This window comes from Talpa europaea (genome assembly GCF_964194135.1).
Source record: "Talpa europaea genome assembly, chromosome: 15".
NCBI lineage: Eukaryota > Metazoa > Chordata > Mammalia > Eulipotyphla > Talpidae > Talpa > Talpa europaea.
The window spans coordinates 38,937,413-38,965,370 of record NC_140083.1 but is presented as its reverse complement, the minus strand read 5'-3'; the positions used below and the strand labels follow the sequence as shown (position 1 = coordinate 38,965,370).

The 27,958-nt window shown below is 50.8% G+C and overlaps 1 protein-coding gene across 1 annotated transcript in view; it reads right to left on the bottom strand.

Moving 5' to 3' along the window:
• Window positions 1-27,958, bottom strand: part of PKP2 (plakophilin 2) — a gene marked incomplete at its 3' end in the record, with an annotated part of 55,766 nt that overhangs the window by 15,535 nt on the left and 12,273 nt on the right. Inside the window, exons 2-6 of the mRNA XM_084255992.1 lie at window positions 26,872-26,984; window positions 25,943-26,559; window positions 19,753-19,888; window positions 18,444-18,651; window positions 10,913-11,090 (exon numbers count right to left, since the gene is read on the bottom strand). Of these exons, the coding sequence (XP_084112118.1) occupies window positions 10,913-11,090; window positions 18,444-18,651; window positions 19,753-19,888; window positions 25,943-26,559; window positions 26,872-26,984 (1,252 nt within the window). The remainder of the gene's footprint in view (window positions 1-10,912; window positions 11,091-18,443; window positions 18,652-19,752; window positions 19,889-25,942; window positions 26,560-26,871; window positions 26,985-27,958) is intronic.

Here is a 27,958-nt window from a genome sequence, read left to right as displayed (position 1 = left end):
GAGCCTCAATTTCCCCACTTGTTGGGCGTGGAGCTCTCTTATAGGTTCTGTAGACTTCTGTACAGAGAAGTGTCATTGCCAAATACGTCCCGGGTGTTCTTAATGCGATCATCCTCTCATGGCAACAGCAGAGGTGCAACGGGAAGGACAGATTCTCAGCGTGCTGGGCCCAAGTCAAGAGTGTGACCTTGGTTGATGGCTGATCTCGAGAGGCATGATGCCCTCTGTAAACAGTAATTGGGCCATGGGTGGAAGCTGCTTCCTTACGGAGACTGGAAGCCCAGGGATGACCTCAGGGTTGTGCTTGAGAGCCAGTCATGCTTCTGTTCTGGTGCTATCGCCACTGTCTTTTTTGGCTCAAATTTTTCTTGTTAGCATTAGGCACGTTACAATGGTTTTCCCCAAAAGGTTAGCATGTGTGTCAGTGCGAATGGCAAAAGAGTAGCCTGCAGGCCTGTGGGCTGCTGAGACACCCTCGCTGCCTTCAGCCACTAGGAGCTGTTTCTGCACACTTATCAGATAGCTCCCTGGTCCGAAGAGGATCCAGTGTGTCGAAAACCTTCTGTTTAAATTGTTGGCATGATTTTGAACCTCACCAAGAACAGTAATTCTGACACCGCTTAGGCCCAATGGTCTTCATATTTAAAAAAATACATCACACCCGAATGATTTCACAAGCTGCTCTGCCCCCAAATCCAGCATGGGGCATAAGCCATCAGAGGACAGATGAACCACCGCTGAGCAAGAACCGCCCTGCCCCCCCATAGAGGTCACATGGCAGACATGGAGGCAGATGGCCCCACAGCTGACACCACCTATGTGGCTGCTTTGAACCCACAAAAATGCAAGTTCACACTTTAGCCTCATAATTAAGATAAGAGCCAAGCGCTCTCAAACTGAGGACTTTAAATACTTTAAAACCAAGTTGGCCAGGTACAGTGGAAATTCAATATAGTCCAAATTCACTGTCTGATTCAAGACTCACTTTCTTATTGAGTTTCCACTCTATCTGGCAAATTTTATCAATTAAAAAAAAGACAGCGCTGGGCTCAGGACCTGCAAATACAGTCATTGGTACCAGATTTTTTTCCTCAAGAAATAATCATTTGAACCAAGAGCCTCAGTGTGCTGTCTGTGTCTTTTAAGACAAGAGGATTTTCAGAAGCAGTGAGGACACTGGAAACATGGGGACACTGAGGGCCAGAGGCTGAAGCAACATCCCTGGTGACCGGAACCAGTGAGGAAGGAGGACCCCTCCCTCCTGCAGGTGGTTCCCCAGCAAGGCTCATGTCTGCTGTTTGCTCAGCAAATACCACGTGTCCCCCAACCAAGACAATGTGATTCTGTGTTTTAAAGCTTCCCTGTGACCTTCTCCACCCATGGCCTGGAGAGATGGCAGCAGTTTCCAACTGCTTTGATGGGTCAAAGGCCTGTCCTCCCCAGCTGAGCCTCCCGGTACGCTGCATATGGGCTGGCCCCACTCCGCTAAGACCATTGAGGCTGTTTATTTTGGGCGAGAACGGTAAGTTACTTTGGCAGGACGGCAGTTCACAGGCACTCACTTCTGCCCAGGGTTTGGTATTATCCAGATGCGACTGCTTGAAATGGGACTTATCAAGGGTTTCTGCCACTTAATAGTGCTGCTGACAGTGAGTGCCTGGAACCACTGCACCAGCATCTGCTTCTGCATTGCAGAAATAGTTCCCACCTTACCCAACCGCCCAGAATGGAAATGATAAGGATAGATTATTTTATAGCACCACATCCACAAATAGCCATCACCAGCCAGAGAAGAATTTGTTATGGAGGCATTCTGAAGACACGCAGCAATTATTAGAAAATGACACATATCCATCATAAAGCGTTTTTCCAACAGCTCATTCTTAAGTTTGTGGAAATCAGAGATACAACATGGTGATTTTTAAGCAGAATTGATCCTTTTCTGACCCATGTCCTGAATCCTGAGAAATACTGTTTTATAACTTTCTTATATAGGATTCAGCAGAGTTTAATGTGCAAAAATTTCCCCAAACTGTAATGGAACCAGTATCAAACAGCAACAGATCAAAATAATGACCTGTTGCGAAGTAAAAGCATATGAAGACACCACAGTCACTTAGTAAAAATGCCCAGATACTAATGGACATGCTGTACGTGTCTAGTTTACTTCATTTGGCCTGACTGGGTTAAGAGCTGAGTTTACTGGCCTGATCTGGCCAAAGTCTGAGTAAAACATGGCACCTTTCAGAAAGCTGCCCCCGAAATATAAGAACCAGGTTCTAGGGCTCGGGGTCAGGGCACAGTAGTGGGGGGAGCAGGTCACTGCCCTTCTCATGGGGGGCTATTCTGGGGCCCGCCACAAACCAGCCCCACTGAGGACACCAGCTTGGACTGTGTGGCACAGTCCAAGGGGAATTTTTCTAACACTCTGACTCGTGAGCAGTGAGAAGAAACAGAATATGAATCTTCACTTGTCTCTAGACAAAACTGCACAGTGCTGGGCCTCCCTGGTGGTGCAGGGGTTGAAGTCTCAGCACTATCAAGCTATGGCCAGCCACTGCAGCATGAGTTCAATCCCTGGCCAGGGAGCAACCCACATGGCACAGCAGACCTCTCCTGTCTCACCCACTGCTCCCCTCAGCAGTGTATTTTAGTAGATCTGCTGTTTTGCTCCCCACTGTCTCTGGTGAATCCTCCCCCACTTCCCTGCACCTCTGGCCTGTACCCAAGTTCTTCTATGCATAAATAAAAACTAAATCTTTAAAAAAACAAAAACTGCACAGTGCTTGGCATGCCCTTGAGCCCCAGACCGCTGGCCCAGCCCAGGGAGGGACACACTGGTGAGTGGTGGGTGCTCAATAGCCAGCTGGCCAGGCTGGTCCTTCTCACAGAGCTCCTGAAGTCGGAACGCTGGCATTCCATCCAGAATCTGGTTTAAAGCCAATGACCCGCCTCTAGGAGAGCTCTGGCCCTTCCATGGAGGCACAGTGTGTAAGGCTGCGTGGGGGCTGTCTGTCGGGTGAGGGGGCGTCTGCCTGCAGGACATGTGGGCGACGGGCCTAGGCAGTTGAGTGCCTCTGAAATGTTTCAGGTGAAAGGCGAGGTGAGTCACCGAGAACGGGCTGGAGCGAATCTTCTCAAGACACTTCGAGGACAAAAGTCATTCTAAAAGAGGGAGATTTTTTTTTTTTAATGGGGCTATTTGTGTTTGAAAAATGGGTGTGGGTTCCCAGTAACTCATAGCTTATGTGTGTGCGTGGTGTAGGCCAGGCCTGCGGGGCGTGGCCAGCCCTAACGGTCTAAGCGCACAAGGGCCCCTGGGGCCTCATCAGTTTCCATGCTGGGGGTGTCCCCATGTCCCCCACAGCTCCAGGCTTCCCACAGCCACTTTCTGTGAGCTGCCCGTGGTGGTGCTGCAGGTGGTCGAGCCTGTTGTGTCCCCAGGAGACACCGGGAGCCCTGGGCAAGGTCGCTCTGATAAGGAGGCAGGCTTCTTCCTCCTGCCATTTGAGATCTGGGTCTGGGCTTCTGTCTATCGCTCGCTGACACAGACCAGACAGTTGGGCCTTGTCTGTGATCAACACAGCCAGTGGCAGAGGCAGCCTGCGGTCTCACGGGACAAAAAGGGAGCCTCAGCTGAATGGGTAAAAGAACAAAACCCCACATCTAGAGAGGGCTGGTCTGTCCGCCCGCATTGGCCTCAGTTCCCGAGGTGTCTGAGGTGGGGACTGCAGGCGGAAGCAGGTAAACAAAGTGCCACCACCTCCCCACCTGCTTCCTTCCCGGGCAGGGCACTGGCCAGGCAGACCACAAAGGCCAGCCATGGTGTGGATTACACATCAGGAAATGGGGTAGGGGAGGAGAAGGCAGCAAGCCATGGAGCCACTGGAGCCACCGAACCAGAGTGGACATCCTGGGCAGGGCCAGAGACACGCAGGACCCAGAGGACCCCCCTGACGTGTGCCCCTCATGCCCTCATGGCATGATGCGCCCCCTCATGCCCTCATGGCAGCCCACCAGCTTCTGTTTACCCGTGATGAGCCCAGATTGTGCCCATCATTCTGACGATGATCATGTTATGGTTTTTTTTCTGGAAAAAGACTTTCAGTGCCCCAAAATACAGTGAATGAGACGCTACCTTCCTGCTTTAAGCTCAACACATGAGGATGCTTTTAAAAAACATCTCACAGAGACATCTTGGGAATCTCTCTTTCTGTTCAAGACTCCACTCAAAAACTAACCAAGCAGAAAGACAAACAGATACAGTCATCTTGATAAAATAAAAAGCACTCTGCCATGTTCTTCTCAGCTCCTTCCTCCTACTAAGTCTGAGGCCGAGTAGGAACAGAATTGAGAATTACTGCTTCTCTCCCTAAAGACACAGTTTGCTGCCTCCGACCAGACCCCACCCCAGCTAGGTGCACAACTAGGTATTATTATCTTTTAAGGTAATAACAAATTTTAGTATGTATGTTATACACTCACTGCCCATGACTTGTAGGAGGAAGTGAAGTTTAAATCACTTGCAGAAGGAATGTGTTAGCAGCTGCTTCTCTTCCTTAACTGACACATGTAGGCACAAAATACAATGAAGAAAAAGGAAAATGTCTTACAGGGCCTCCCTGGTGGCCTAGGGGTTCTCAGTGCCATCACCACTGCGCCCCAAGTTCAATGTCCAGCCAGGGAGCTGACCTACATGGCACAGCAGACCTCTCCTGTCATGCCTGCTATTCCCCTCAGCTGTAGATTTCAGTCAAACCCGCCTGTTCTGCTCCCTACTCTGTCTCTGGTGAATCCTCTCACCCCCTTGCACCTCTGGTCTACACCCCAGTTCTTCTACACAAATAACAACAACAACAACAACAACAACAACAACAACAACAACAACAACAACAACAAATTGATAGAAAATGTCCTGCAATGGGCTGGAGTAATGCCATTTTGTCTGATCATCCTAAACAAAATGGCAAACTCTGGAATGGCCTTGAAATTCAGAGATGGGTATTAGATGGGCCGGAGGCTCAAGGAGGGCAGCAATTTGCAAGGCTTTTATATAAGTTAATGGTTAACAAGCTATAAGAACAGCTTGTCAGGGCTTTGTGAATTCCTACTTTCATTATGACTCTATTTGAAGGTGATAAAGATGTGTCATTGGTAGAATGATGAGCTAATGGTGGAGACAGATGTTCCAACGCACACTCAGCACCTCTCCAGCACCTTCTGCCTTCCGTGCTATTCTCCAGTCAGCCTCCAGGTGAAGGAAGGAGTCAACTCAAAGCCTCCAGTTTGTCCTCTCCATACACTGCTATCAGTGGGATTACCTCCTCAGGCCCCATTCAAGTTGCTAACCTGGAGTCCCGTAGAGTAAATGAATTGATGAGGCTTTTTGCGCTATTAGCCTCTGTGGCTGTCACCTGCGGCCTTGATTACGTTAATGCAGAAGGCCCTTGGGAGCATGGGCGTGGGCATGCAGGCCTGACTATGAACACCTGGAGCATGTGTGCACACATGTGTAAGTGTGCACACTTGAGCCTAGAGGTGCGGCTAAAAGCCTCAGCAGTGGCAGCAGGGAGAGGACGAGGGATGTGACTACCAAAGAGGTGAGATCACGAGCCGATGTGAGAGAAAAGGCCAGATAGGGCCCAGGGAAAAGGCGTGAAGATTCATCAGCAAAGGCAGGTCTGAGGTTCCCCTCTGAGGTTTGCATGTAGCAGGTGCTCAAGGAATGATGGGGGGATAAGACAAGAGGAAAGACGGACCAGCAGTGACCCCAAAGAAGGCTGGAATGTCTTTCTCAAGTGGCGATTGGGAGAGTCACTGGCAGGGATTTCCTCCCCTGAGATGCGAAGCAGGGGCTGCAGGGTGGATCTGGCTGGGCCTGAGGAGCTTTTCAGGACGCCCAGCTCACGGCTCTCAGATCCCCTCTCTGACCTGACCTCTCCCCTCGCTGTGATCTTCTGCTGTCTGCCCAAGTGCCTGCCTGACCCCTGGGGGCATTTTAACTCCTGACCCAAGACTGTGGTGGGTGAGCAGGACAGGAAGGTATGAGAACAATGTGAGGAATGGAGAAATGATGATAACCTGGGGCAGGAATCTGGAAGGGGGCCTGGCTGACCACTGGTTCTTTCTCTCACATCTGCCAGTTTTCCAAGAGTGTGTGGATCAGGGAGGTGAAAGCTGAAGATCTCACAGCCTCGTCACCCCAAACCCCAAGCAGTCAACTGTGCTAAGTAGAACAGTGGGATCCTTGGGAGGAGTGTAGGGACCGAGAAGCAAGGTCAGCCTGTGTCTCAATGAGTTAAAATTCTACAACTGTCCCCTAACTCCTTGGGAATTGGAAATATCTGGAGGGAAGCTTGCCAATTGTGACAAACTGTCAAATATGTTAACTGTGACCCTTCTTGCCCTTAAGTGAATAAAAATCAATTTGAAGGAAAAAAAAAAAAAGACAGGACATTTTTGTAGGTTTTCTTCACTCAGAAAAAAAAAGGAAAAGGGAAGACTGGAACTTTCTGGCACCCCCCAGGGAAACAAGGCAGTTGTGTCTTCCTTGGCAAGGGATGTGCACAGAGAAATACTCCTGGACCACAATCACCTGCATTTTGATGCTACAGTCGTCGACTAATGCGAATGCAGTGATGGTGGCTGTGGCATCTGCAAGACACCAGTCAGCTTTCTGGGGGCATTCCCTGGTCTCAGGGGGCCAATTCCAGGCCGCCAGCATGATGGTACTGAATGAGCTGAGAGAAGCTGCAACATCTGGCCCTGCCCTTGCTGGCTCCCACACAAAGTAGGGTCCACCATTCACTTGGCTTTTACCACTCACTAAGCCAGGGGATGTCGTATAAACAGAAAAAAAGGAAACTTGCACAAATGCATTGTTCTTCCCATTGCAAGATTGTCGCTGCTGAATAACTTGGCCTGAAAAGTCTGCTGTTCACTGCAGAGTTACCTCTAGGAAGCACCAGGCCAGAGGTAGACGTGGCTTCCTGAGGACGTAAAGGGAGCCAGTCCCTGACATTCAGGGCGGTTGGCAGGGCCTCCCTCAGGGCAGGTGGTGCTGTTCTTGGCACCTGTCTCTGCAGCAGCCTTAGGTGGGCAGGCCAGGTCCTGGCCAAGGTGCAAGGACAGTCTGTGCCCTTAGAAGAGCAGTCGCAGTGCTCCTGGGCTGCACGCAGGTGGACGTGCCCTCACACCTATCTAGGTATCATGATGGAAGGAGAAGTGGGGGTATGTGTGTCCAGAGCTTGCCACAGGGCAATGCACACGTCACCAGCTCAGTGCCCAGTGTTACCTCAGCATCCACTGGATGGAGAGCACCTGGGCAGCCTGGCCCTGAGGATGCTGCAACATCTGTCACTCCTGAGAAAGGCTTCCTTTAGAGGGAGAGGGACACACATGTAGCTCAGTCACACCTCTGCTGCCCCAAGACCCAGCTGCCAGTTGGCAGGTCAGGACAGGACTTTCCTTAGGTTCTGACTCGGTCTCCCGGTGACAACTTCTACCCTGGTGGCCTTTGATGCCGTCGCCTTCTTGGAGAGCCATCCCACTTCATGTCCCTGGTTTTTTCTCTGTTAACATGTAATGCCAAGTCCCACTAGTGCAGAATTTCCAGAACAAAAATACTGCTGGGCCTCCCCAGTGGCACAGGGGTTAAGTCTCAGTGACAGCCTGAGCTCAGTACTATCAAGCCAGCCACTGTGGCCTGAGCCAGGGAGCTAACCCACATGGCACAGCAGACCTCTCCTGTCTCACCCACTGCTCCCGTCAGCAGTGGATTTCAGTTGACCCGCCTGTTCTGTTCCTCACTCTGTCTCTGGTGAATCCTCTCACTTCCCATACCTCTGGCCTGCACCCCAGTTCTTGTATGCATAAATAAATAAAATAAATCTTTAAAAAAATACTGCCATAATGTGACTGGGAGTTGACTGCCTGGTGCTGCAGGGCTGGTACTGTGGGATGGGGGTAGGGGGATGCAGCAGGGCTGGGGCTGTGCAGGGCAGCGCTTCGTCCAGGACGGGGCACCTGCAGAGGCCAGTGACGGTGGTGTGCTGGTGCCCAAGTGGGAGCCTGGATTTCAGTGCCTGCTTTGTCTCACTGAGTGGATGGCCTGAGATCAGCCCCTGAATGCTCACAGCCTCCTTCCCACTATGCAAAGGCTGAGGTGGGAATCCAAGGAGAACATCCCAGTGAAGCCTTCAGGAGGGTCTAAGAACATGATGCACGTTATATGTCAACTGTTGCCTTGTGAACTGGCCGTGAGGTGACATGACACATGATGTGACAGGCACACAGGGTGGCCACATCTCTGTGGCTGGAATGGACCCTGCAGATGCTGTCTGAGGTGATGCCATTGTGGTGAGTGTGTTCTGGGATCAGCCAAGCTGGCCGCCTTGTCTGCTCACATAGGCCTGGTGTTTCTGACCCACACAGGGAGACACAGCCAGAGAGCAGGAACAAGTTCTCACCTTCCCATACACCTCTCCCGCTGATACTTTAATTCTTCTTCACACAAAACTTACAGTCCCATGCTCTCCACACGAGCTAATTTTGCTTATAGAAGGAAAAAATGAACTTCCTGTGTGACCTGCAATGTCCCCACAGCCTGGCCAGGGTGTGTCTCCCACTTCTGTCTCGTCACTTCCCACCAGATTTCATCTTCTCGCCACACTTGCTTCACCTGATTCAACATGAGTTTCCATTTGCTCATTCCTTCATCCATTTCACCCAGACATTTTATGCTTGCTCATGATATGCCAGGAGCAGGCTGTTCTAACACATAGCTTTGGCTTTTAAAGAGTTCACAATCTAGTAGAAAGGCTTGTGAAGTGCTCAGCATAAAACCGGTAAGGCAGTAAAATATGCACCAGGGGCCTTGTCTGGTCAGCGCTGTTTAACTTCTTCAAAAGAAGTGGTGGGTTTGTTGGAGGAGACTGTGAAACACTTCATGGGGAAGGTGGGCTTTATCCTGGGCACTCAATGGTCTGGAGACTGAGGACTCAGTAGGCAGATGACAGAAATTGTTCCTAAGTCAACTCAAACAGAATTAAGCCCAGACTCGTGACTCATGAGCTGAAGGAAGCATATGGGCTTTGAGAGCATGGGGGGCCGGGGGCGGGGCATGGGCAAACTGGTTCTGAAGAGGCTGTAGGCAGGCTGAGGGTTGTGTGGACCAGGGTGTGTTCCACTTCTGCCTTCATGTCTCTGATCCTGGGTGGGACCTTATTATCAGGTCTGGACAATCCAGGCAAAGAGCAGCCCAAAAGATACAAGCCTCTGAGGACAGGTACAGGGACTTGCCTTGCCTGAGAAGGACATAAACATGAGGAGTCCCGCTGGGGTTCACATGGCTGTGAGGTAGCATCTGCACTTGTGGAGGCCGAGCCCGGCAAGCAAAAGGAGCGGCAAGTGGAGACTGTAAGTACAAACAGAAAGCGAGGCCCCTGGAGGCCAAACTTCTGGCCAGGCCTGGAGCCTGAGTTTCTAGCTGCATCCCTCACCAGCAGCCTCTGCCCCTCAGCCCATGAACCAGCTGTTCCACTGGCTAGGTGCACTTGAGCTGGCAGCTGCCCAGCAGTGAAGGCATCGTCACCATAAAACCGTGCATGGGACGTGTGTGATGTGGTGGGGCAACAGGAGGCTGGAGAAAGTTAAGATGCGCGTGTTTTAACGCAGACCAAAGTGCATCACAGGCTCTGGGAAGCAGCCCCAGTGGATGACACGGAAGACAAACCCAAGGAGGCCTGTCAGTTGCCACTTACATCTTCAATAATGGAGCCCTTTGTCCTTGGGTATCCTGATTGATGAAATACCCCCAGGCTCAGCTCCCCCTCCCCTGTGGGGCATGCTCTTGATGCCCCGGAGACCTGAGCGACCCTATTCTGTTTTCACTGTGCCTCTGACCTGGAGCTCGACTTCAGAGGCCCTCAGGAGGGGGGGCCCACCCAGAGGGTTCCTGATTCTGTCGGGCTCCGGGCATGCCGATGCAGTGGGCCCAGGGGCCTCTCCTAGAGAACCGCTGCTTGAACACACTTCCTGTGGCTGCATTCCAGCGCCCCACTCCCCTGCCAGACGAAAGCTTCCTGAGGGGGTTTCTGACTCACCTAGGAAACTCTCAGTAGCTGACATAATGCTCTACACAAAACCGGGAGCCGAGGTGACTTACTGCATGATTAACAGTGGAGACAGACATGTACACACGATAAATCCCCCTAGTTACCATCCAAACATATTCCCTCCATGAAGAACTCTGCAGCTGAGAAGGGCAGTAGACACCCGACGGCTGGGGCTGCCTGGTTCCCCCACACCATCTCCCTGATTTCTTTTAATTCCCTGCATAAAAGGGCTGTGATCATTTTCAAATACAAGAAAGCCTGAGGTGTATGATTCTACAGAAGTCACGACTAGGATGGTCCCGTTCCCCAGGAGTTTCTATAATATTTTTCCTCCATTTAGCGGGCACCCGGCAGCTCAGGGGAATACACAACAAGCTTTTTTTTTATCCCTACAAATGTTTTTTAGAAATGCTGATCAGACAAACTGTATAGCTGTTCTGACAAGATGTTCTGTCCTTCTAGGCTTCCTTGCCTTCTAACTATTTAAAAACACCAGATTCAGAATTATTTTTCAAACCATGTCATTAAAACAACACGGAGCCTGTGAGCTCAGGAAGATGCCGGCACTGACTTCTGGGTGTTCAGACCTTGGCTTCCCATTGGCCTCGACCGCCTCTCTCTGAGCTAATGGGGTGGCCTATGGAATAAGACACACCTGGAATCCCACACTCTGCTGCTAGGACCTATCTCAGGGGTTTCCTCACTAGGCTCCTTGGAACCTGACACTCCCTCCAGGCCCCTCGGTTCAGGGGTGGAGTCCTGAGTGTGGTGGATGCAGGTGTCAAGGGCTGCATTACCTCAGGCATCCCGTGACGTTGTAGAATATGTCAAAATCAAGCAGACCATTGGCTTTGGGGTAGTCTCCTTCCGGCCACCCTGAAAAGGGGATGACGATGTTCTCTGTCAGGGTGAGCAGGGCTTCTGTTATCATCAGGTTCTTCAACTTGTCGTTGGAAGACAAATTCCACAGCAAACCTGGGAAAGCAAAGCTGCTGTCAAAACATAGCCAAGGAGGCTAGAGCCATCAAGGGGCGCCGGGGAGAGCCTCTTCCCAATGAGAAGAGCCTGCCAGAGACAGAAGATGATCCATCAGAATAGCCAAGAGGGAACTGCCACCAGGCCTAACTGGACAGGGATGCCCGAGAAAGCCAGGAGCACTTACACACTCACCGCTATTCCTCCTAGAGGATCCACCAAGAAGCTGACCTCATTGGGGTAATGAAACCCACCTCTTCAGCAGGGAGGCTTGAAAGGATCCTATGTACCCAAGCCTTCCATATGTCAGGGAGCAGCGCTATCCCCTCCCCCTCAGACACACGGAGACAGGGCCTCCCGGCTCCCACTCTCTGATGCGGGGTGCCCTGTGCCTGGCCCAGCAGGAAGCACCTGCGGAGGCTGCTGCCCATTGGTCACCAGCGGGCGGGAGGGCTTCACCACCAACCCCAGTCACGGCTACCTTCTTACAGACACCACAGCCTCCCAGAACTAGCGCTTCTCCCGCGGGCATCTTATGGGCAAGTGAGGGGTGGACATTGGGTGAGGATGGTCATGCCCACTCCCCTAAACTCGCTGCCCCTGCAATCCCCACTCAGGAGAAAGGCACGTGGGCCAATGCAGGAAAAGACCGGAGGGCAGGGCCTGGCCTCTCCAGATAGACAAGCTGGGTCTGAGTGGGAATGCGAGCGGCAGATATGTGGGAGGTTTGTTTTTCTCATGGCTTTGGGGCTCAAATCATCCTGATTCAGCGGAAGGCCTGGGAGGACCACATGGGGGCATGGGGCCTGGTGATGCCAGCAAGTCACGCCGACAGACAGGGAGAGTGGACAGACAGGGGGACAGCGGAGAGGAGACTGCTCCTCCTTTGCTCCTCCACTCACCCCACCCTCCACCAATGTCCAGTCAATAACCCACATCTTTGTCACTGTTCTGCAGGGAACAGAGAAGTGGTCCGGGCACCCAGGACAGCCCGCTTGATGGAAACAGCTAATAACACCATCTTGGCTGAAGCAGGAGATGGCATCACCGCTCCTGATTTTAATGACTGAAATAAAAGTCTGCAGGAAAAGCTTGCTAATTGTTCTGCAGTCCTTGCATTTGGCCGTCAATTAGAGCCTGCTAGGCCTGACTCAATCTTTGGGGCTTGACTGGTTTACTTTCGCTGTGTGCAAATAACTCGTTTTGAAACAGTAACTGAATTTCCATGGCAGCCCACACCAACACGAACAATGACAGACACCAACATGCAGGCCTGTGGGGACTAGGATTCTGGTTCCGGGAGGCCTTTCCAGATCAAACCAGCATTTGGGGTTGGTTGTGAGCGGGGTACCCCAGCCCCAGGGATTGCAAGACAATCACTTCATATGGTCTTCACAGGCCGGTGGGGGTGCGGACAGACACAAAGAAACGCTGAAGGTGGCTGGAAACAATTTAAAGGCAGGTCTGAGGTAGAGGTTTAGTTACCAAACTACAAAAGAAAGTGAAAAAGAAGAGAGAAAAAGAAAAAACAAAAGCTTTCAGTTCTAAATAAGCAAACAAATTAACAGTCTGTGCTGCCAGAGGCTTAAAATGTGAAGCTTAAAGAACATTCCTTCTTTTTGAAAAGGACCACACAGGGCACTCACAGGGAGAGCACAGGGAACAATGGAAACCAGAGGCTTAACCTGAACAAAAGGGAGTGGAACTTTCCTCCAGCAGTGAACATCCCTTGCAGCTGGCATGCTGCATTCTGTCTACAGAAGCCTATGGTTTGGGGCATTTTAGTCCAACTTTTAATGTAGAATATTGAACAGAAAGCCCTGCCTGCTACATTTCTATGTGGCATGAAGCAGGGGAAGAGCTAACATGTGCACTGGGGATCTGAGGTAGCACATGCTGACCAGCACAGCCTCACAGTCACACACAAAGTCAGAAAGTGACCACTTCAAGCTGGGAAGATGGGTGTGACGTGAGACAAAGATGAGGACCCTTCATCTAGAGAGCTCATAATAATTAAAAATTGAATCCCTGGGAGAAAAATTAACCCAAAGCCTCTGCCTTCCCACAGGAAGGCAGGTTCTCTGGCAATAAAAGACACGCTAGTTCAGCAGCTGCTTGTTCTTTTTCAACTGCAGAGAGCAAGACCAGAACCAATGGGTGGAATTTCTAGAGAAGGAGATTTTGGCTCGCAGAAAGAATAAACTTCTAGGAGAACTTTTAGGAAAACAGGGCGACCCAACTCTAATCTGGATAAAAAATACTGACCCAGGGTTTATCCTGAAACGAGATCGTTCCATCAGACAAAGTCTCCAAAGGAGCCCAGTGACAAATCAGAGACTCGACTCCTGGGCCACACCCCAGATTTTTTAGTGAGAACCTCAGGATAGGTTCCAGGACCTTGTGGTTGAAAAGCGTCCCTCTGTCTGGCATGAGGAAAAAAAGGGCTGGAGGATGCTGGAGACATGCTCTGGGTGCTCACAGCCCAGGTTCCCCGGTAGGATATGCAGAGCTTTGTTTTCATTGGTCTCATCTTTAACTACTGGCCAATTTATTCACAGCAGCTAAATTTCTATCACTGCAGTTCTTTGTTAAAGCTGGTCTGCTTGTACTTTTCTATCAAATGATGCTCTCTCATGCTAGCCAAAAAAACGCGAATAGGCCCTCCCTGCTGGCCTAGGTGTTGAGTCTCAGTACTGTCACTGCTAAGGTTTGCGTTTGATCCCCAGCCAGGGAGCTAACCACATGGCGCAGCAGACCTCTCCTATCTCACCCGCTGCTCCCCTCAGCAGTGGATTTCAGTGGATCTGCTGGTTCTGCTCCCCACTCTGTCTCTGATGAATCCTCTCACCCCAACCCCCACCTCTGGCCTACATCCCAGTTCTTCTGTGTATAAATAAATAAAAATAAATCTTTAAAAAAAGAGAGAGAGAGGTACTGAAAACTGCATGACCCAGAAATGTATTACCAACTGTGATATTTGCAAAAAAACACTGTGAAAGGGGAATCTTCTCGATATGAAAACCCAGGTTTTATTAACCTCTAGGATGGGAAATACAGTCATTCACCAAGTCAGTGAAACTTACGCAGCAAGACTTGAAAATTGGGTGATTAAAGGAATCCTTACTTAAGTACAAAAGCAAGAGTGTGAGGTTGAGGAGGAGGTGACAGAGAACTGGCTGTTTTTCACCCTGCTTTTCAATGTGATCACAAAGCAGAAATGATTTATTTTATTACTTCCCTTGCCTAGATATATCCCTTCTCTCACCTAAATTTTACAAATCCTATCTAAAACACCACACTACTACAAAGACTATTTATTCCAAGTTATAGACCCAAGGTATGTGGCTGCACAAATGTAGGATAAAATAATAAGCAATCATTTTTGAAAGGTGCATAATTATTTAAAAGTAAACATTTAATAGCAATCCAATTAAATATTCTTGTAAAATGCACACTCAACATGCACCTCACATAAACCTCATTTCCCACCATCCCAGACTCCCCCAAATGCAGGACAGGATCCCGGCCCTGCTTCATTTGTATCAGGGCCTGTCTATCAGGGCCTGCTTCATTTGTATCAGGGCCCCCTTTGAACCCAAGGCAGAGCCCCCCTCCAGTGGGCATTCACTTTCCAGCGACCACGAAAATGAGCCTCTGAGCCGCAGATGATCTGCTCCTGTGGGCACTCGAGCACCACCCTGGTAAGTGGGGGACAGTCTCTGTGGGAAGTTCTTAACCGGGGTCTGGGTCCTTCCACCTGGAGGGGAAGCACTGCCCTCCTGCTGGGATGAAAGCCCCACCCCAGCACTCCCCGGGGATCCCTGGGATGGTAACTCCAGGAGACCGGGAACTGGACTCCCTGAATGGGGGCATCTGGGGAGGGGTGAGGTGGATGTTTAAACAGAGGTGGATGTATAAACAGGGGTGAGGCAGATGTATAAACAGAGGTGAAGAGGGAGGAGGAGACGGGGTGGGGGGCGGGTTGAGAGACAATGTGGAAGAGAGTCAGGCCTGAGACACGAGGAGGCCGCTCCTGATCCTGGGCAGGGACAGGGCAGTGTTATCTTGACCACGTGCTGGATTTACATTTTGGGCTCTCCTTCCATCAAAGCCTCTGGGGCCTGCCTCACCCCTTTCTTGTGTTCCCACCAGAAGGTGCCTTGGACTTGTGCAAGCTCTTGGGTCTCAGCTGCTCCTCTCTGAGATCAGCCTGTTTGGCTGGGGACTTGCCCATGAGAAGATGTGTGATTTTTGAAATTTTAGTGGAATCTATTATTTGAAAGCCTTTCTTTTTTCTCTTTCTTTCTCAACAACAATTCCACTAAAAATCTTTCACACTAAGAGTATGCTATCTTTGCCTTTGAATGTATGAATCTCCAGACCCCCTATTTTAGAGTGTGCACCCCTTAACAGTTAGGGGCCCTTGAGACTCCCTCCATCACGCACCTGCAGTGTGAAAGAAGCAGGAAGCTAACATTAATAGGTGCCCAGGCCATTCCCTAAAGCCATGCTGAGCAGAGAGGGGCTGAGAGGGCATGTGCAAGGGTCACACGAAGATGCTGGTGGAACAGTGACCCCGGAGACAGCGGCCAGGGAGTGGGCTCAGCAGGTGCCAGGTGTGGAACAAGGCTCTAGGCTAACACAACAGCAAGACTAAGGTGTGAGGACTGGAGACAGACTGACCAACTGCAGCTGCTGGCTGGGAGGGGAGTGTCAGCGGGCTCACGTAGTAAATGCTTGTGCGCACCAGTGCGGCCTTTATAGGGATCGGAGCACAGTGCAGCGACGACTTCATTTTAAAAAGCAATCACCAGAAGCAGAGCAGATAGACTGGGAACTCTGAGCCACAGTGTTCCTCAGCGACTAAGCACACAGCTCCTGGGGGCAGATGGAGATGGAGGCTCACCTGATGTGGTGGCCAGAGAGTGAGGGTCAGCAGAGAGTCCCTCCAAGCTGAGTCTCAAAGACAAGCTCCTGCCCCAAGAAGTGTAAAACTGACTCAGCTCTGCCCCAAAGGTATGGGTGGAAGTCGCTTGGCAATACAAGACACCCAGACAGAAGTGGATTTAAACCTGGGCTTTGTTCTTTGCTGGTTGTGCAATATGGGTAATTTGTTTACCTGCCTGCCTCCCCTAGCACCAGGCTGGTTGTAGGTAAACTATCATCAGTGCCTAAGGCAGCTGGCAGCTTGGGGGAGGAAGAGCTGAGAAAGAGAGCCCCAGAGAGCCTTGAGCACCAACAGGGGCTCAGGCAAAGGGGCCCTGAGAAACTAACCATGCAAGAGTCCACTGTGAGTTCCTCGCTTTGTGTCTCTAAACCAAGATGTAAACAGCCTTTTGTGAGTCAACAATTTATTTCTGAGGCCCGGAAGCACTCCCTTTGCTCTTCCATTAACTGAGCTTAAAGGAAGTCACTTAGAAGGATTTGCATCAAGCACTGAAACAGCAACCCCACTCAGTCAACATGGAAGGCAGGGACGTCTGGCCAGCCTGCGTTATCCACAGGTTATCTGAGGGTGACCAATAGTTTCTGTGACATCAGGACCACAGAATGCTCTCTGACTTCAGCTCCACACAGCCCTGGGAGGAGGAAGTGAAGTCCAGTGGGTTACTTCCTTGACACGTGTCCAGCCCTCCCCAGCTCTCCAGCCATCACCTCCGAGCCCCACGCACTCACCAGCCACGCTTCCTCCAAATAACCAGCCGCTGCTTTCAGCTTCTCTGCTCTGCTAGTGATATTTACTTTGCCAGGAGTGACTTCATTCTCCTTCAAAACATCAACCCAAAGCCTATATCCCCTTTCAAGCCTACAAGGTAAAGTCTTTTCTGCCTGAACAGGTTAATCCAATACTATATTTTAATGAAGAAAAGGTAAGGTTTGGCTCTTGAATAACTAATCAATTCATAATCACCTAATGGAATTATTTGCAATAAAGAAATAAAATGTCAACCATCACCTAATTATTCCTGCTTTAGTAGAGAGAAAATAGGACCCACAACCACCCTAGGCTGTGACTCTCACAGCTGGACACTTGAAAGCTGTTCTATAAATGTCGGCTGAATGAAGGGATGAGATCAGCCCTAACTGCTGTGTTCATTCGCCCGGGACATGGAGGGACAGAAACTGTGTCTGGACCTGAGAGGATGCTGGCAGGGGGCACAGCACCACCCTTCATAGCTCCATAAAGTTAAAATGTATCAAGGTAGAAAAACTGTGATATTTTAAGATAAATGGACAGAGAGGCTATAATGACAAAAACATTATAGGAAAGTCTGTATAATAAAGTGAGGACAGCTGAAGTGCAAAACACACACAATTCAATCTAAAACTCTTATGGCTCCTTTTTAATCAAGAAGGAATACTATCAACTATTACCATTGACATGATCATCCCTTATCACTTATAACGCCTTATCATCCCTTATAACGCCTTATCAAATGGCGTTAAAGAGGGCTAACTTCTTTTTTTAAAGATTTATTTATTTATTTATATACGCACTGGGTACAGTCAGAAGTGCGGGAGGGTGAGAGAATTCACCAGAGCCAGAGCGGGGAGCAGAACAGGCAGACTGACGAAGTACACTGCTGAGGCGAGCAGCGGGTGTGGCAGGAAAGGTCTGCGTACCATGTAGGACCCTTGCCGGCGGCCGGTGATTGAACCAGAGCTGCAGAGGTTGCGGGCAGCTTCGCAGCTCAGCGCTCAAAAGCTGCGTCAATGGGGAGGCCCAAGAGGGCTAACTTCTTTGTACCTCCTGAGAAACTCAGACTGAATATCTAATACCTAAAAAACCCCTCAAACCCAAGGCTTTTATGAAAATTAAAATTGTTCATAAGTATATAAATACACTTATATACATTTTAAATTTATGTTTTTATAAAATTTACATTTTAAATTTACATGTATAAATGTATACATAATATATAACTTATTTATTTTTTAGCATAGAAGAATCCAGAGGTGTGGGTGGTGAGAGGATTCCCCAGAGACACATTGGGGAGTGAAACAGGTGGATCTACTGAAATCCACTGCTGAGGGGAGCAGCAGGAGAGACAGGAGAGGTCTGCTGTGCCCTATGTGGGTCAGCTCCCTGGCTGGGGATCAAACTCAGGCCTTAGCAGTGACAATGCTGATACTTAACCTCTAGGCCATCAGGGAGGCCCTGGTGCAGGGAGTTTTTAATAAATCACAGTGAGCAATTTGAACTTGGTCTGAGCTGCGATGGAGGCTAGCAGGGGCTGGGCTCCTGGAGTGACAGCTCCCCCTTCACTCCTTGACCACCTTCCAGGACACTGAGGGGAAATCCAGAGGGCAGGGGGCCAGACCCGCCCTGGCTGCTCCTTTTGTGGGCCCTACCTGTGATCTGCTTCTTGGTCTCCAGGTCTCTGGTCTGCCTCAGCACCTGCAGCAGCCGCGGGACCCCGTTGAGCTCGGCCACCTCCACCTTGTTGTCGTTATCCTCAAACACCAAGTTCCTCAGGGCCCCGCATGCCGCCCTCTGAACATCTTCACTCTGGACTTTGAGAAGCTGCAGGAGCTTGGGGATACCGTGAAGCTGGTTAACCTGGGAAGGAGCACAAAGGAGGACTCTGACGCACACATTCCTGATGGGGCCTCGTCTGGCATGGCAGAGGAGACATCCAGCATAATGGGGGACAGAGAAGTCTGCTGAGGTGGGTGCCCTGAATCAAGAACTGTGGGTGCAAACTGAGCCCTGGGTGTGCAGTGCACCCCCAGTGTGCGGCATCTCTCACAGTGGCACCCACAACAAACCTGGGCTGTTAAGGCTGAAACCTATGAAAGAAGTGAAGGCTCAGTGGTGAACAGCAGGTAAGTGACAGGAGGACAGAAAGGGTCAAGTAAGAAAAGTCTTGAGCATAATAAATTAAGAAGCAGAGAACCAGGGATTTGGGGAATGATGGAGGTTTTAGGAAAGAATATGCCATCCAAGAGTAAAACTCTACTGTCAGAAGTCATCTCCACCGCTAGTAGAAATAAAAATTCATTCACCAGGGCAACTAGTAGCAGCCACGCAAACTAACCCTACATGTGAGCTATTTTTGTGATTAGTGGCTTTGAGTATTTAGAAAGATTTCTATAAATTACACCAGTACTTTAAGTAAACAATACACATTTAAACAAGCCATTTAAAAAGTATCTCTTCTACCCAAATAGACAAGAAAGAGCAGGCTGTTAGATAAAGAAGCAGAAGGCCAGAATCAGGAGTAGGACATGGAAATAGGTGGCAGATTCCAATGTTGCCTTTTAGGGTGTCAGCATGGTCTATGGTAATCCAGGGGTGGACGCAGCTGCTGGAGAGGAGGCTAAGTGGAGGCAGAGGCTTTCCTTGTCACAGGCTCCAGCTAGCACCTGTCTGTGAATATTTCAGTTGGTAAGAGCCTCCCATAAAGATCTCAGCCATTTTCACCATTTCAATGTGGAGATGTGGGGGAATAAGCTGTCACAAAGCCAAGATTTCAAGATAATCTACATAATAACCATGAAGATAACCTCAGCTATAGCAAAGTGACAGCTCTCCCCCACGTCTCTGTCTGGGGGTGCAGGAGGTGCAGAGTTCTATGTAGTCACCAGATGGACAGATGGACGGCATGTGGGCTGAGGGGGGAAGGAGCCCGCAGAGACTGCCGCACAGAAGGCCACTCACCCTCTTGCGCGCCTCAGCCTTCTGGAAGCACTCGTGCTGGATGAAGGTGGCGGCCGCGCAGATCCTGGCGGGCGGCGTGTGGTCTGTGTCCAACATGCCCACGGCTCGCTCCAGGGTCATCTCCATGTCCGTGATCCTGCAAACACAGGCCCGGCTTCAGCAAATGTGCACGGCGGCCCCTCCCGCCATCCATGGGGAGCTCCTGAAGGCCTGACCCCAGTCCTGCTCCTGCCAAGGGCCTGTCAGTGGCCAGATCAAAGGCACCATAAGCTTCAGCTTCTCCAGAGGGATTTACCTCTGGGCTCGGAGGGGTCATGGCCGGCGTCTCCCAGAGGAAGAAACAGGGCTCTGTTTAGAATAAACACGCATGCAGGGAGAATTACACCGGAAAAATCACTTTAAAGCCCCAGTAAGACTTTAGATGACAATTGTTAAAAATCTGGTCACAGAAGTTAAAAAGCACTCTAGCCCTGGAATGTCACACCAGGAGAGAAAATACCCCACCAGACTTTTCTCCCAGCTGCTCAGCACCTGTTATTTACCTGAAAGTGAGGTTTTTTTTTTTAAAGGATTCTAAAAGTGTTCTTAATTAACGACTACATCAGCGTATAGCGTATAGACAGCAAGAGCCAGCGGGATGGAGTTTGTAGTGTCACTAGGTGTGCAGGTGAGACAAGGCCCACGGGAAGGCCATGGCTAGACTCAAGCACAAATGGGCTCCTCCTTAAAATGTACCATTTTATGTCCAACCTGTGGCCCTGTCCTTGGCAGAAGCGGGTTGTCTCCTGTGAACTCATATCCCCCTCTCACTGCAGGCGCCTACTGTTAAGACAAAGCCCCAGGCACTGGACACAGAGGAGGGCTACAGAGCAGGAGAAAAGTGCTCCTTGTGAGCTCAAATTCCCCCAAAGAAGCCTCTGTTTTCCACTCTGTGTCCTCTGGCACTCTTGTGCACAAAAAGCATGGCCTGCCCCGCTGGCTCCCTGCTGCTGGACCCTCCCCCTCAGGAAGCCAAAGGGGCTGGACTGCCGGCCCGGAGGTGTTCGAGCTGGGCCTTGGGCCCAGCAGGACCAGCCTCACACACCTGGGCTGAAGGCCTCAGCATCACTGACAGCTGAATCACTCAGGTAGTGGGGGTGCCCAGAGGGCACATGTGAGGGCGTATTCATACTTGGGGGGACCCAGGCCAGGGGAGGAAGGCCATGGCCTTGCGACTGAGAGCTAATGCCCCCTGCTTCGGAGATGCGTTCCAACACAGAAGCCACCACATAAGAAACCTAGCACGACGGCCTGGCAGCCACAGTGAGGATCCAACCATGACCTCATGTTTTCAAACGTTACGCCTGGGGAGTCAATTTAATTGGGGAAAAGGGGAGGCTGTTACCATTAAAACCAGAATTTGAGTCATTTTTTTTTATTCAATACAAACACACCTTTTCAAAGAGATAGAAATACATTCCATGCCTTTACAGAGAAATCCAGAGGCTAAAATCTCAACTTCAGCGACAATATAACTATGCACCCTCTCCATCCAACAGGAGATCAGCCCTAACATAAGAATGGCTTCTGTTTAATGCAGCTTAAAAAAAAAAAAAAGATGTAGTCATTAATCCACTTTATAAGTCATAAATGACTCAGGACAGTCTGAGTTTTCCAGATTTAATAACACCCCAAAATTATTCCATTCCTCTAGCTCTTTCTTTACCTGAAAGTGATTCACAATTAGCTCCGTCGTCGTCAGCCCCACCCGCCCCATGCCCCTTCACACTGTTGCTGCAACTACTCCCAGCTAAACTAAGATTCCCTGGCAAGAAGCTCACATGGCAAGAAGCCCACGCCCAGTCCCCTTGGGGTTCCAGCAGGGTGCTAGGCCCGGTCACCCGGCCCCTCTCCCCCAACCCTCCCTCCCCATCTTCCAGTGACACTGCCTGAAGTCCTTCTTAAGCATTGCTGGCCTTTCACAATCACCCTCTCTGACCTTTCTGGAAAGCCCATCTCCCTGTCCAATTCCTATGCATTCTTTAAGACTCAACTCGAATATCCTCATTCAGTGAAATGCCCCCGCCCCGGCCTGCTCTGAGTTGTTCTTTCCCCTCCTGCTCTTCCTCTCTCCCCACTCCCCCCTAAAGCACTCCTGGAAGGCTGAGTTGGGAGAAAGGGTGGGGGGAGGAAGAATAGGTGTCCCTGGGTCCCCTCACCCCCCGGATGTATCCTCTAGAAGTGAGTCTCCTCACCAGCCTTACTTAGAGCTTGAACATGACAAAGTGGACATGGAGAGTGTAAGAGGAAGCCGGGCACGGTATCACTGGTCAGATTAGGGGCTATTATGGGAGAAAAGCTGAAATGGTGCTTTTAAATGTGCTTGAGCCCTCAGCCAACTGCACTCTTGTCCATTAAAAGCATAGCCTGCCCCAAGGACTCCCTGCTGCTGGACGCTCCCCTACGGGAGGCCAGGACGCAAGCCTGGCCCAAGGTGGAGGAAGCATGGGTTTGGAGAGATGACCCTGGGCGGGCACAGGTTTCCAAAGATAGTTTTGAGAGCTTGACCAAGTCGCAGAGGAGGCCATAAAGCTTCCTCCTGGGCTGTTCAAAGGGAAGCGGAAGGAGGGTGATGGGGAAAATCAAACAACAACAGCGCAGTGATGAGGGGTGGGGTGGGGGGGTGATGCGGGTGACTTGTCCTTTCTGCTGTGTCACACGCTGGACTGGGATCACCGGGGTGCGGGCCATCTGTGGTATCTCCCCATTCTCCTCGTCCAGACAGCCGCCCGCCCTGACCCCTTGTCTGTCCTCTCCTGCCCGAGACAATCCCGTACTGCCAGGCAGGCTGGAGGGACCTAGTATTCTGAACACCCCTCCCTCAAAGGTATAAAATCATATTCTCAGAAAAAGTGGCCTAGATATTTTTATTTGGTCATTTTTTAAAACCTTTTACGTTGGTCTGATTTGAAGCAGACGCTGACTCCCTTTCATACCATGCTCTAGGGTTTCAGTGGAACTAGTAACTGTGGTCATTCTTCTCGGGAAAGAAAGATCTGCTGTGACACCGTGTGACATCATGCAGGTTTAGAGTTTTATCTATTTTATAGGAATGGTCCCTATACATAAAAGAGCTCTTCTTGACATGTGGGAGTTTCACTGGACATAAAAATGTTGCTTCCAAAAATAGGTGCTGGGTAGAGGCTGAAATGCATGTTGGTACAGAGCAAAGCCTGGGGACACCCAGGGAGGGGAGCCAGGCCCAGATGTCCCCTTGTCCAGCCACGTTCCTGCTCCTCTGACCCACCCACAGAGGGTGAGATTTTCTAGAAGAATCAGTCCCATGATTTCTAGTCTCCCTGCTAGCAATTTTGGGAATCATCATGAACAGATTCCTTGCTCTCTAAATTTCTATGACCCCAAGAGTATCTTCTATTCTCTGAAATGACTAATTAATTTACCCTGCCCACTAAACCGTAAATAGTATGGTTTAATTCTTCTTCTAGAATTTGTGCCACAGAAAAACCTAGATGGGGCCTCCCCTGGTGGCGCAGCGGTTGAGCACTGGGCTGCCAAGCTGCCCACAGCTTCTGCAGTGCCAGCTAGTGCCCTGGTTGCCCGTGAGGGTCCCACATGGCGCGCAGACCTCTCCTGCCGCGCCCGCTGCTCCCCTCAGCAGTGTATTTCGTCAGTCTGCCTGTTCTGTTCCCTGCTCTGGCTCTGGTGAATTCTCTCACCCTCCCATGCTTCTGATTGTACCCAGTGCTTTTACAAATAAATAAATAAATAAACAAACAAACAAACAAACAAACAAATAAATAAATCTTAAAAAAAAAAGAAAAAGAAAAAGAAAGAAGAACCTAGATTGCGAAAAGTAAAGCATTTCCTCCTCCTTTCGTTCCTTCACTCTGCCACTATATGTTTATATTGTGCATTCACGGACCTGTGCTGTTTTAGGGTGCTCAAAATATAAAGATAAGACACAGTTCAAAGTCTAGAGGGAGTGTTGATAAGTAAGTGAGTAATCACTAGGTACCATCTGATAACCACACAGCCGGCTTGGCTATCTGGGGCTCCCAAATGAGATTGTGGGGGAGTGGTCAGGCAAATGGTGTCCCAGCCAACACCAGAATGGGGGGGAGCCAGAGCTCAGGCGGCAAGAGATTGCTGGGTTGGGTCATAGGCAGGTAGGCAGGCAGCTAGTTACTAGACAGACAGCTGAGATGGGTTGTATGGGTGAAGAGGAAGGAGGAATACAAGAAGGTACGGGTGGTCCTCAGTGGCTTGAGGGTTGCGTGGAGGTGGGTTTGGGATGATGGTGAAACAGTGGAGCAGAATACAAAGAGCCGAAACTGGAGAGATAGGCAGAGGGTCTGTGAACTATCCTAAAAAGCATGAAGACTTGGAATCACAGCAAGGTCAACAAGCAGAGACAAATCATCCCATTCGGGAAGACGCTTCCCATGTTCCCAGAGAACAGCTCTGAGCAGGCAAGACCAGCGGCAGAGAGACCTAAGCCAGGAAAAGGGCAAAAATGTAAAACCTGTGAAGGAGATAAAAGTCTGGCTGGTGGATATGTGAGCATGGAGGGAGAAGTAAGTGGGCCCTCTCGGTGTATAAGAGGAGGTGGTGAGGGCAAGAGGGTGGGGAGGGGCTGACAAATTTTGTTTTGGACAGAGAGAGGTGGGGATGCCTAGGAGGCAGAAAAGGAGCACTCAGGAGGATGAGAAGCAGCAGCAGGAGGACACGTGGAAACCAGGGGAGACTGGTACCCTGAACACCAAGCTTGGACAGGATTTCACAGACAGTGGGGCCAAATGCATCCCCTCCTCCCATTGAGTCACGAAAGGACTGACGGTGTGTCTGCTGTGGGTGTGTGGCAGGAGGCACAGCTGGGGTGTCGGTGGGGACCTGCAGTGAAATGGTAGGGGGTGAGGCCATGTAGCAAGGGGGTGAGGAGAGATGGAGGAGCGCAGGTGGTTTATGAAGCACAGGCACATAGGTGGGGAGGACAGAAAGGGCTGCTGGAGGGTGTGGTGTGCTTTGTTTTTGTTAAAAAATGTGCCTGGCACAAATCCTCAAGTGCAGCAGCTATTCAGCAAATTTTGAAGGATCCATTTAGAAGCCTTGATCAATCAGCTTCCCCCCATAAATAATTACCTCCTACATTTGTTCTTCTTTATGTGTGTCCTTACCGACAAAGACCTCCTTTCTTTTTTTTTTTTTTTTATAAAGGCATGCTTTTTTTATTTATTTGTTTGTTTGTTTGTTTGTTTTTGTTTATACATGCACTGGGCACAGTCAGAAGCGCGGGAGGGTGAGAGAATTCACCAGAGCCAGAGCGGGGAGCAGAACAGGCAGAAGGACCGAAGCACACTGCTGAGGGGAGCAGCGGGCGGCAGGAGAGGTCTGCGCGCCAGACAAAGACCTCCTTTCGACAAGAAATGTTACCTGTTTCATGCCAGCGCTTGCTTTACAAAAAATATGTCCAGCTCCAAGATGAGATGACCCAAGCACCTTGCAGCATCAGTGCCCGCGTGGCAAGGGGCAACCCCACACACCTCCCTGAAAGGGACATCAGAACCACCAGCTTCCACCAAACGACTTATCGAGATCAAATGAGGCACCAAAGTGGCACTATATAGAAGCTACTGGTTTAATCAATTGCTGTAGTGACTTCTTCACTTCACAAAATGTTGGCGCCAGCAGTAAACTTGATTAGGGGTGAAATTCCAAGGACTGAATTAATCAGACCAGGAAGTAATGGGAGACAGGAAGGCCTGACCTGGAAAATTCAATTATCTTATTCAGTGTTGCCAAAAAATACCCTCCCTCCTGCTAACATAGGAATCAAAAGAGAAAATCTCAGGTCTCAGAGAAAGGAAGGACACCCAGAAACCAGCCGCCTTTGTTCAGCTCTGCCTTTTCAGTCAGTAGTTATCCAAACAGCATCTGCTGCGCCTCTGAGCCCCAGGAACAATCTTTTGCCACTTTCCCTCCTTGACTGCAAGGAACGACTAGGAACACACCTGCGAGTCTCCACCACGCAGGTACCTTTGCAGGAAGTTGTCATTGAACCCACCCGTCATGCAGGCGGCCAGGGCAGCCTCACGGCCCAAGCTGCCACTCGCAGGTGTCCGGGGCCCTGTCCCTGGGCCCCGGGGCTGCCCTGCCCGTCACGCTGCCCGAGAATCGGTCGCTTTAGACTCACCCGAGCGGGGTGTCAGGGAGCGCGGGCCGGTCCACCGGCGCGGAGCCCGCTCCCACGGCGGCCACTTGTCCGGCTGTCATGTGCGCGCGGCGGCTCGGGTCCACCCCCACGCTGGGGCCGACCTCCCGCGCGCTGTGGAAGGAGCTCTGGCGCCAGGACGCGCGGAAGGCGCGGTGTTGGAGGGTGTGCTGTGGCAGCGGGCGGCCGGCCGCATAGTTCTCCTTCTCCAGGAGGTCGCCCAGGCTGTGGCTGGTCCCGGGCCGCGGGCCTTCGAAGGCCCCGTCGGCGGCAGAGCCCAGGCGCCGCTGCACGTGGTAGGTGCCGCGGGTGCGGGTGGCGGTCCCGGAGAAGCCCAGCCCCGCCGCCTCCGAGCGCGCATAGCGTGGGGGCATCAGCAGGGTCCGCTGGGCGTCCAGGGTGCGCAGGCCGGGCCCGCGCGGGGCGCAGCGGGGCTCGCACAGGCTGTGCGCATAGCGCGCGCGCTCCGGGCTGCTGTCGGGCGAGACCTCCAGCCTGCGCAGTGGCTGCCGCCAGCCGCGCTCCTCCACGGAGCGCTGCGAGCTGTGCCAGCCAGGCGCGCGCCCCCAGCGGCTGTCGTACGTGGCAGTGGCGCCCGCCTGCGGAGAGAGACACGGGGCAGCCGTCAGCGCGCCCGCCCTGCCCCGGGAGACGTGGCCATTCCGGGTAAAATTTGTCCCTCCACCCCCAGATTTTTTTTTACTGTTTTGCCAAATCTGTTTTTAAACAAGACTTGGTCAACAGTGATTGGCACTGGGATTGGGTCTTGCGTGAGGGCCCGTGTTCCAGGTGTCCACGCCTCCAGAATTCACAGCAGGGCTTAGGAAGGGGAAGCACCCAAATGCAGTGGCTGCGGGGCCGCAACTGTTTCCGGCGAGAGGGTGACTCCGTGACCCTCTTTGGTAGCCTACCTTTAGCATGTCATAGGTTAGGGTGGCCGGGGTTCGCCCTCCAGTAAAGTTGTTTTCAAGCAAATGTAGATTGTAGACATATTCGGGCACACTGCTGGTTCGGTGGAGATTCCCTGAAATCAAGCACATGTGGAAATAAAGTAAGTGGGACGAACAGCAACGGTTCGTTGTAAATATAAGAAGGCCAATAATAAATAGTAGCTTTATGTCAGCTACTACAGTATTTATTTATTTTTTAAAGATTCATTTATTTATGCATACAAGAGCTGGGGGTACAGGCTAGAGATGTGGGGGGCGAGAGGATTCACCAGAGACAGAGTGGGGAACAGAACAGGCAGACTGACTGAAATCCACTGCTGCAGGGAGCAGCGGGTGAGACAGAAGAGGTTTGCCTCACCATGAGGATTTCTCCCTGGGTGGGGGGGTGGGGATTGAATTCACATTGCAGAGGCTGCAGATTGCTTCATAGTGCGATGCTTAACCTCTTGCGCCACCAGGGAGGCCCAGCTACTACAGCATTTAAATGTTGGTTTCATATCACTCTTGGCTTTGGCAAATGATTGTTACTGCAACATTCTCCACAAGCTTTTCAAAATACAAGTAGAATTTAAAAATCTTTTTAATTAAGTTTTTTTTTTCTTTTTGAGTAAAGGGAAGAGGAAGTTTTTACAAAAATTCAAAAACTACTGGTTTGTTATGATGCTGAAGAATTTGGGGATGATTTGGAGAGTGAGCGGGTCCTAACTCCCTCTGCCCTGAGTCCTGCAGGACAAGGAGCCGAGAATGCCATAGCTGCAGGCAATAAAGACAATGGTGACTCAGCATTGCCAGATAAGAGCCCTAAGACAAACCCAGGGTGTGGTCAAAGAAAACCAGGATCCGCTGGAGAAAGACCAAGCCTGGAGTGAAAGGCAGGGTGGAGGGGACAGCAGCTAGGAACTGGGGCAGGAGAGCTGGGCGGGGTGCCCCGCTGACTTCAGCTTTGGGGTCAGGTAGCTAGTGCACCCTCCTGCACACAGAGCAGCCAGAGGAAGAGCCAGCTCAGCCCAGACCTCAAGGTCTACCAAAATCCTCTTCTTGGAGGGGG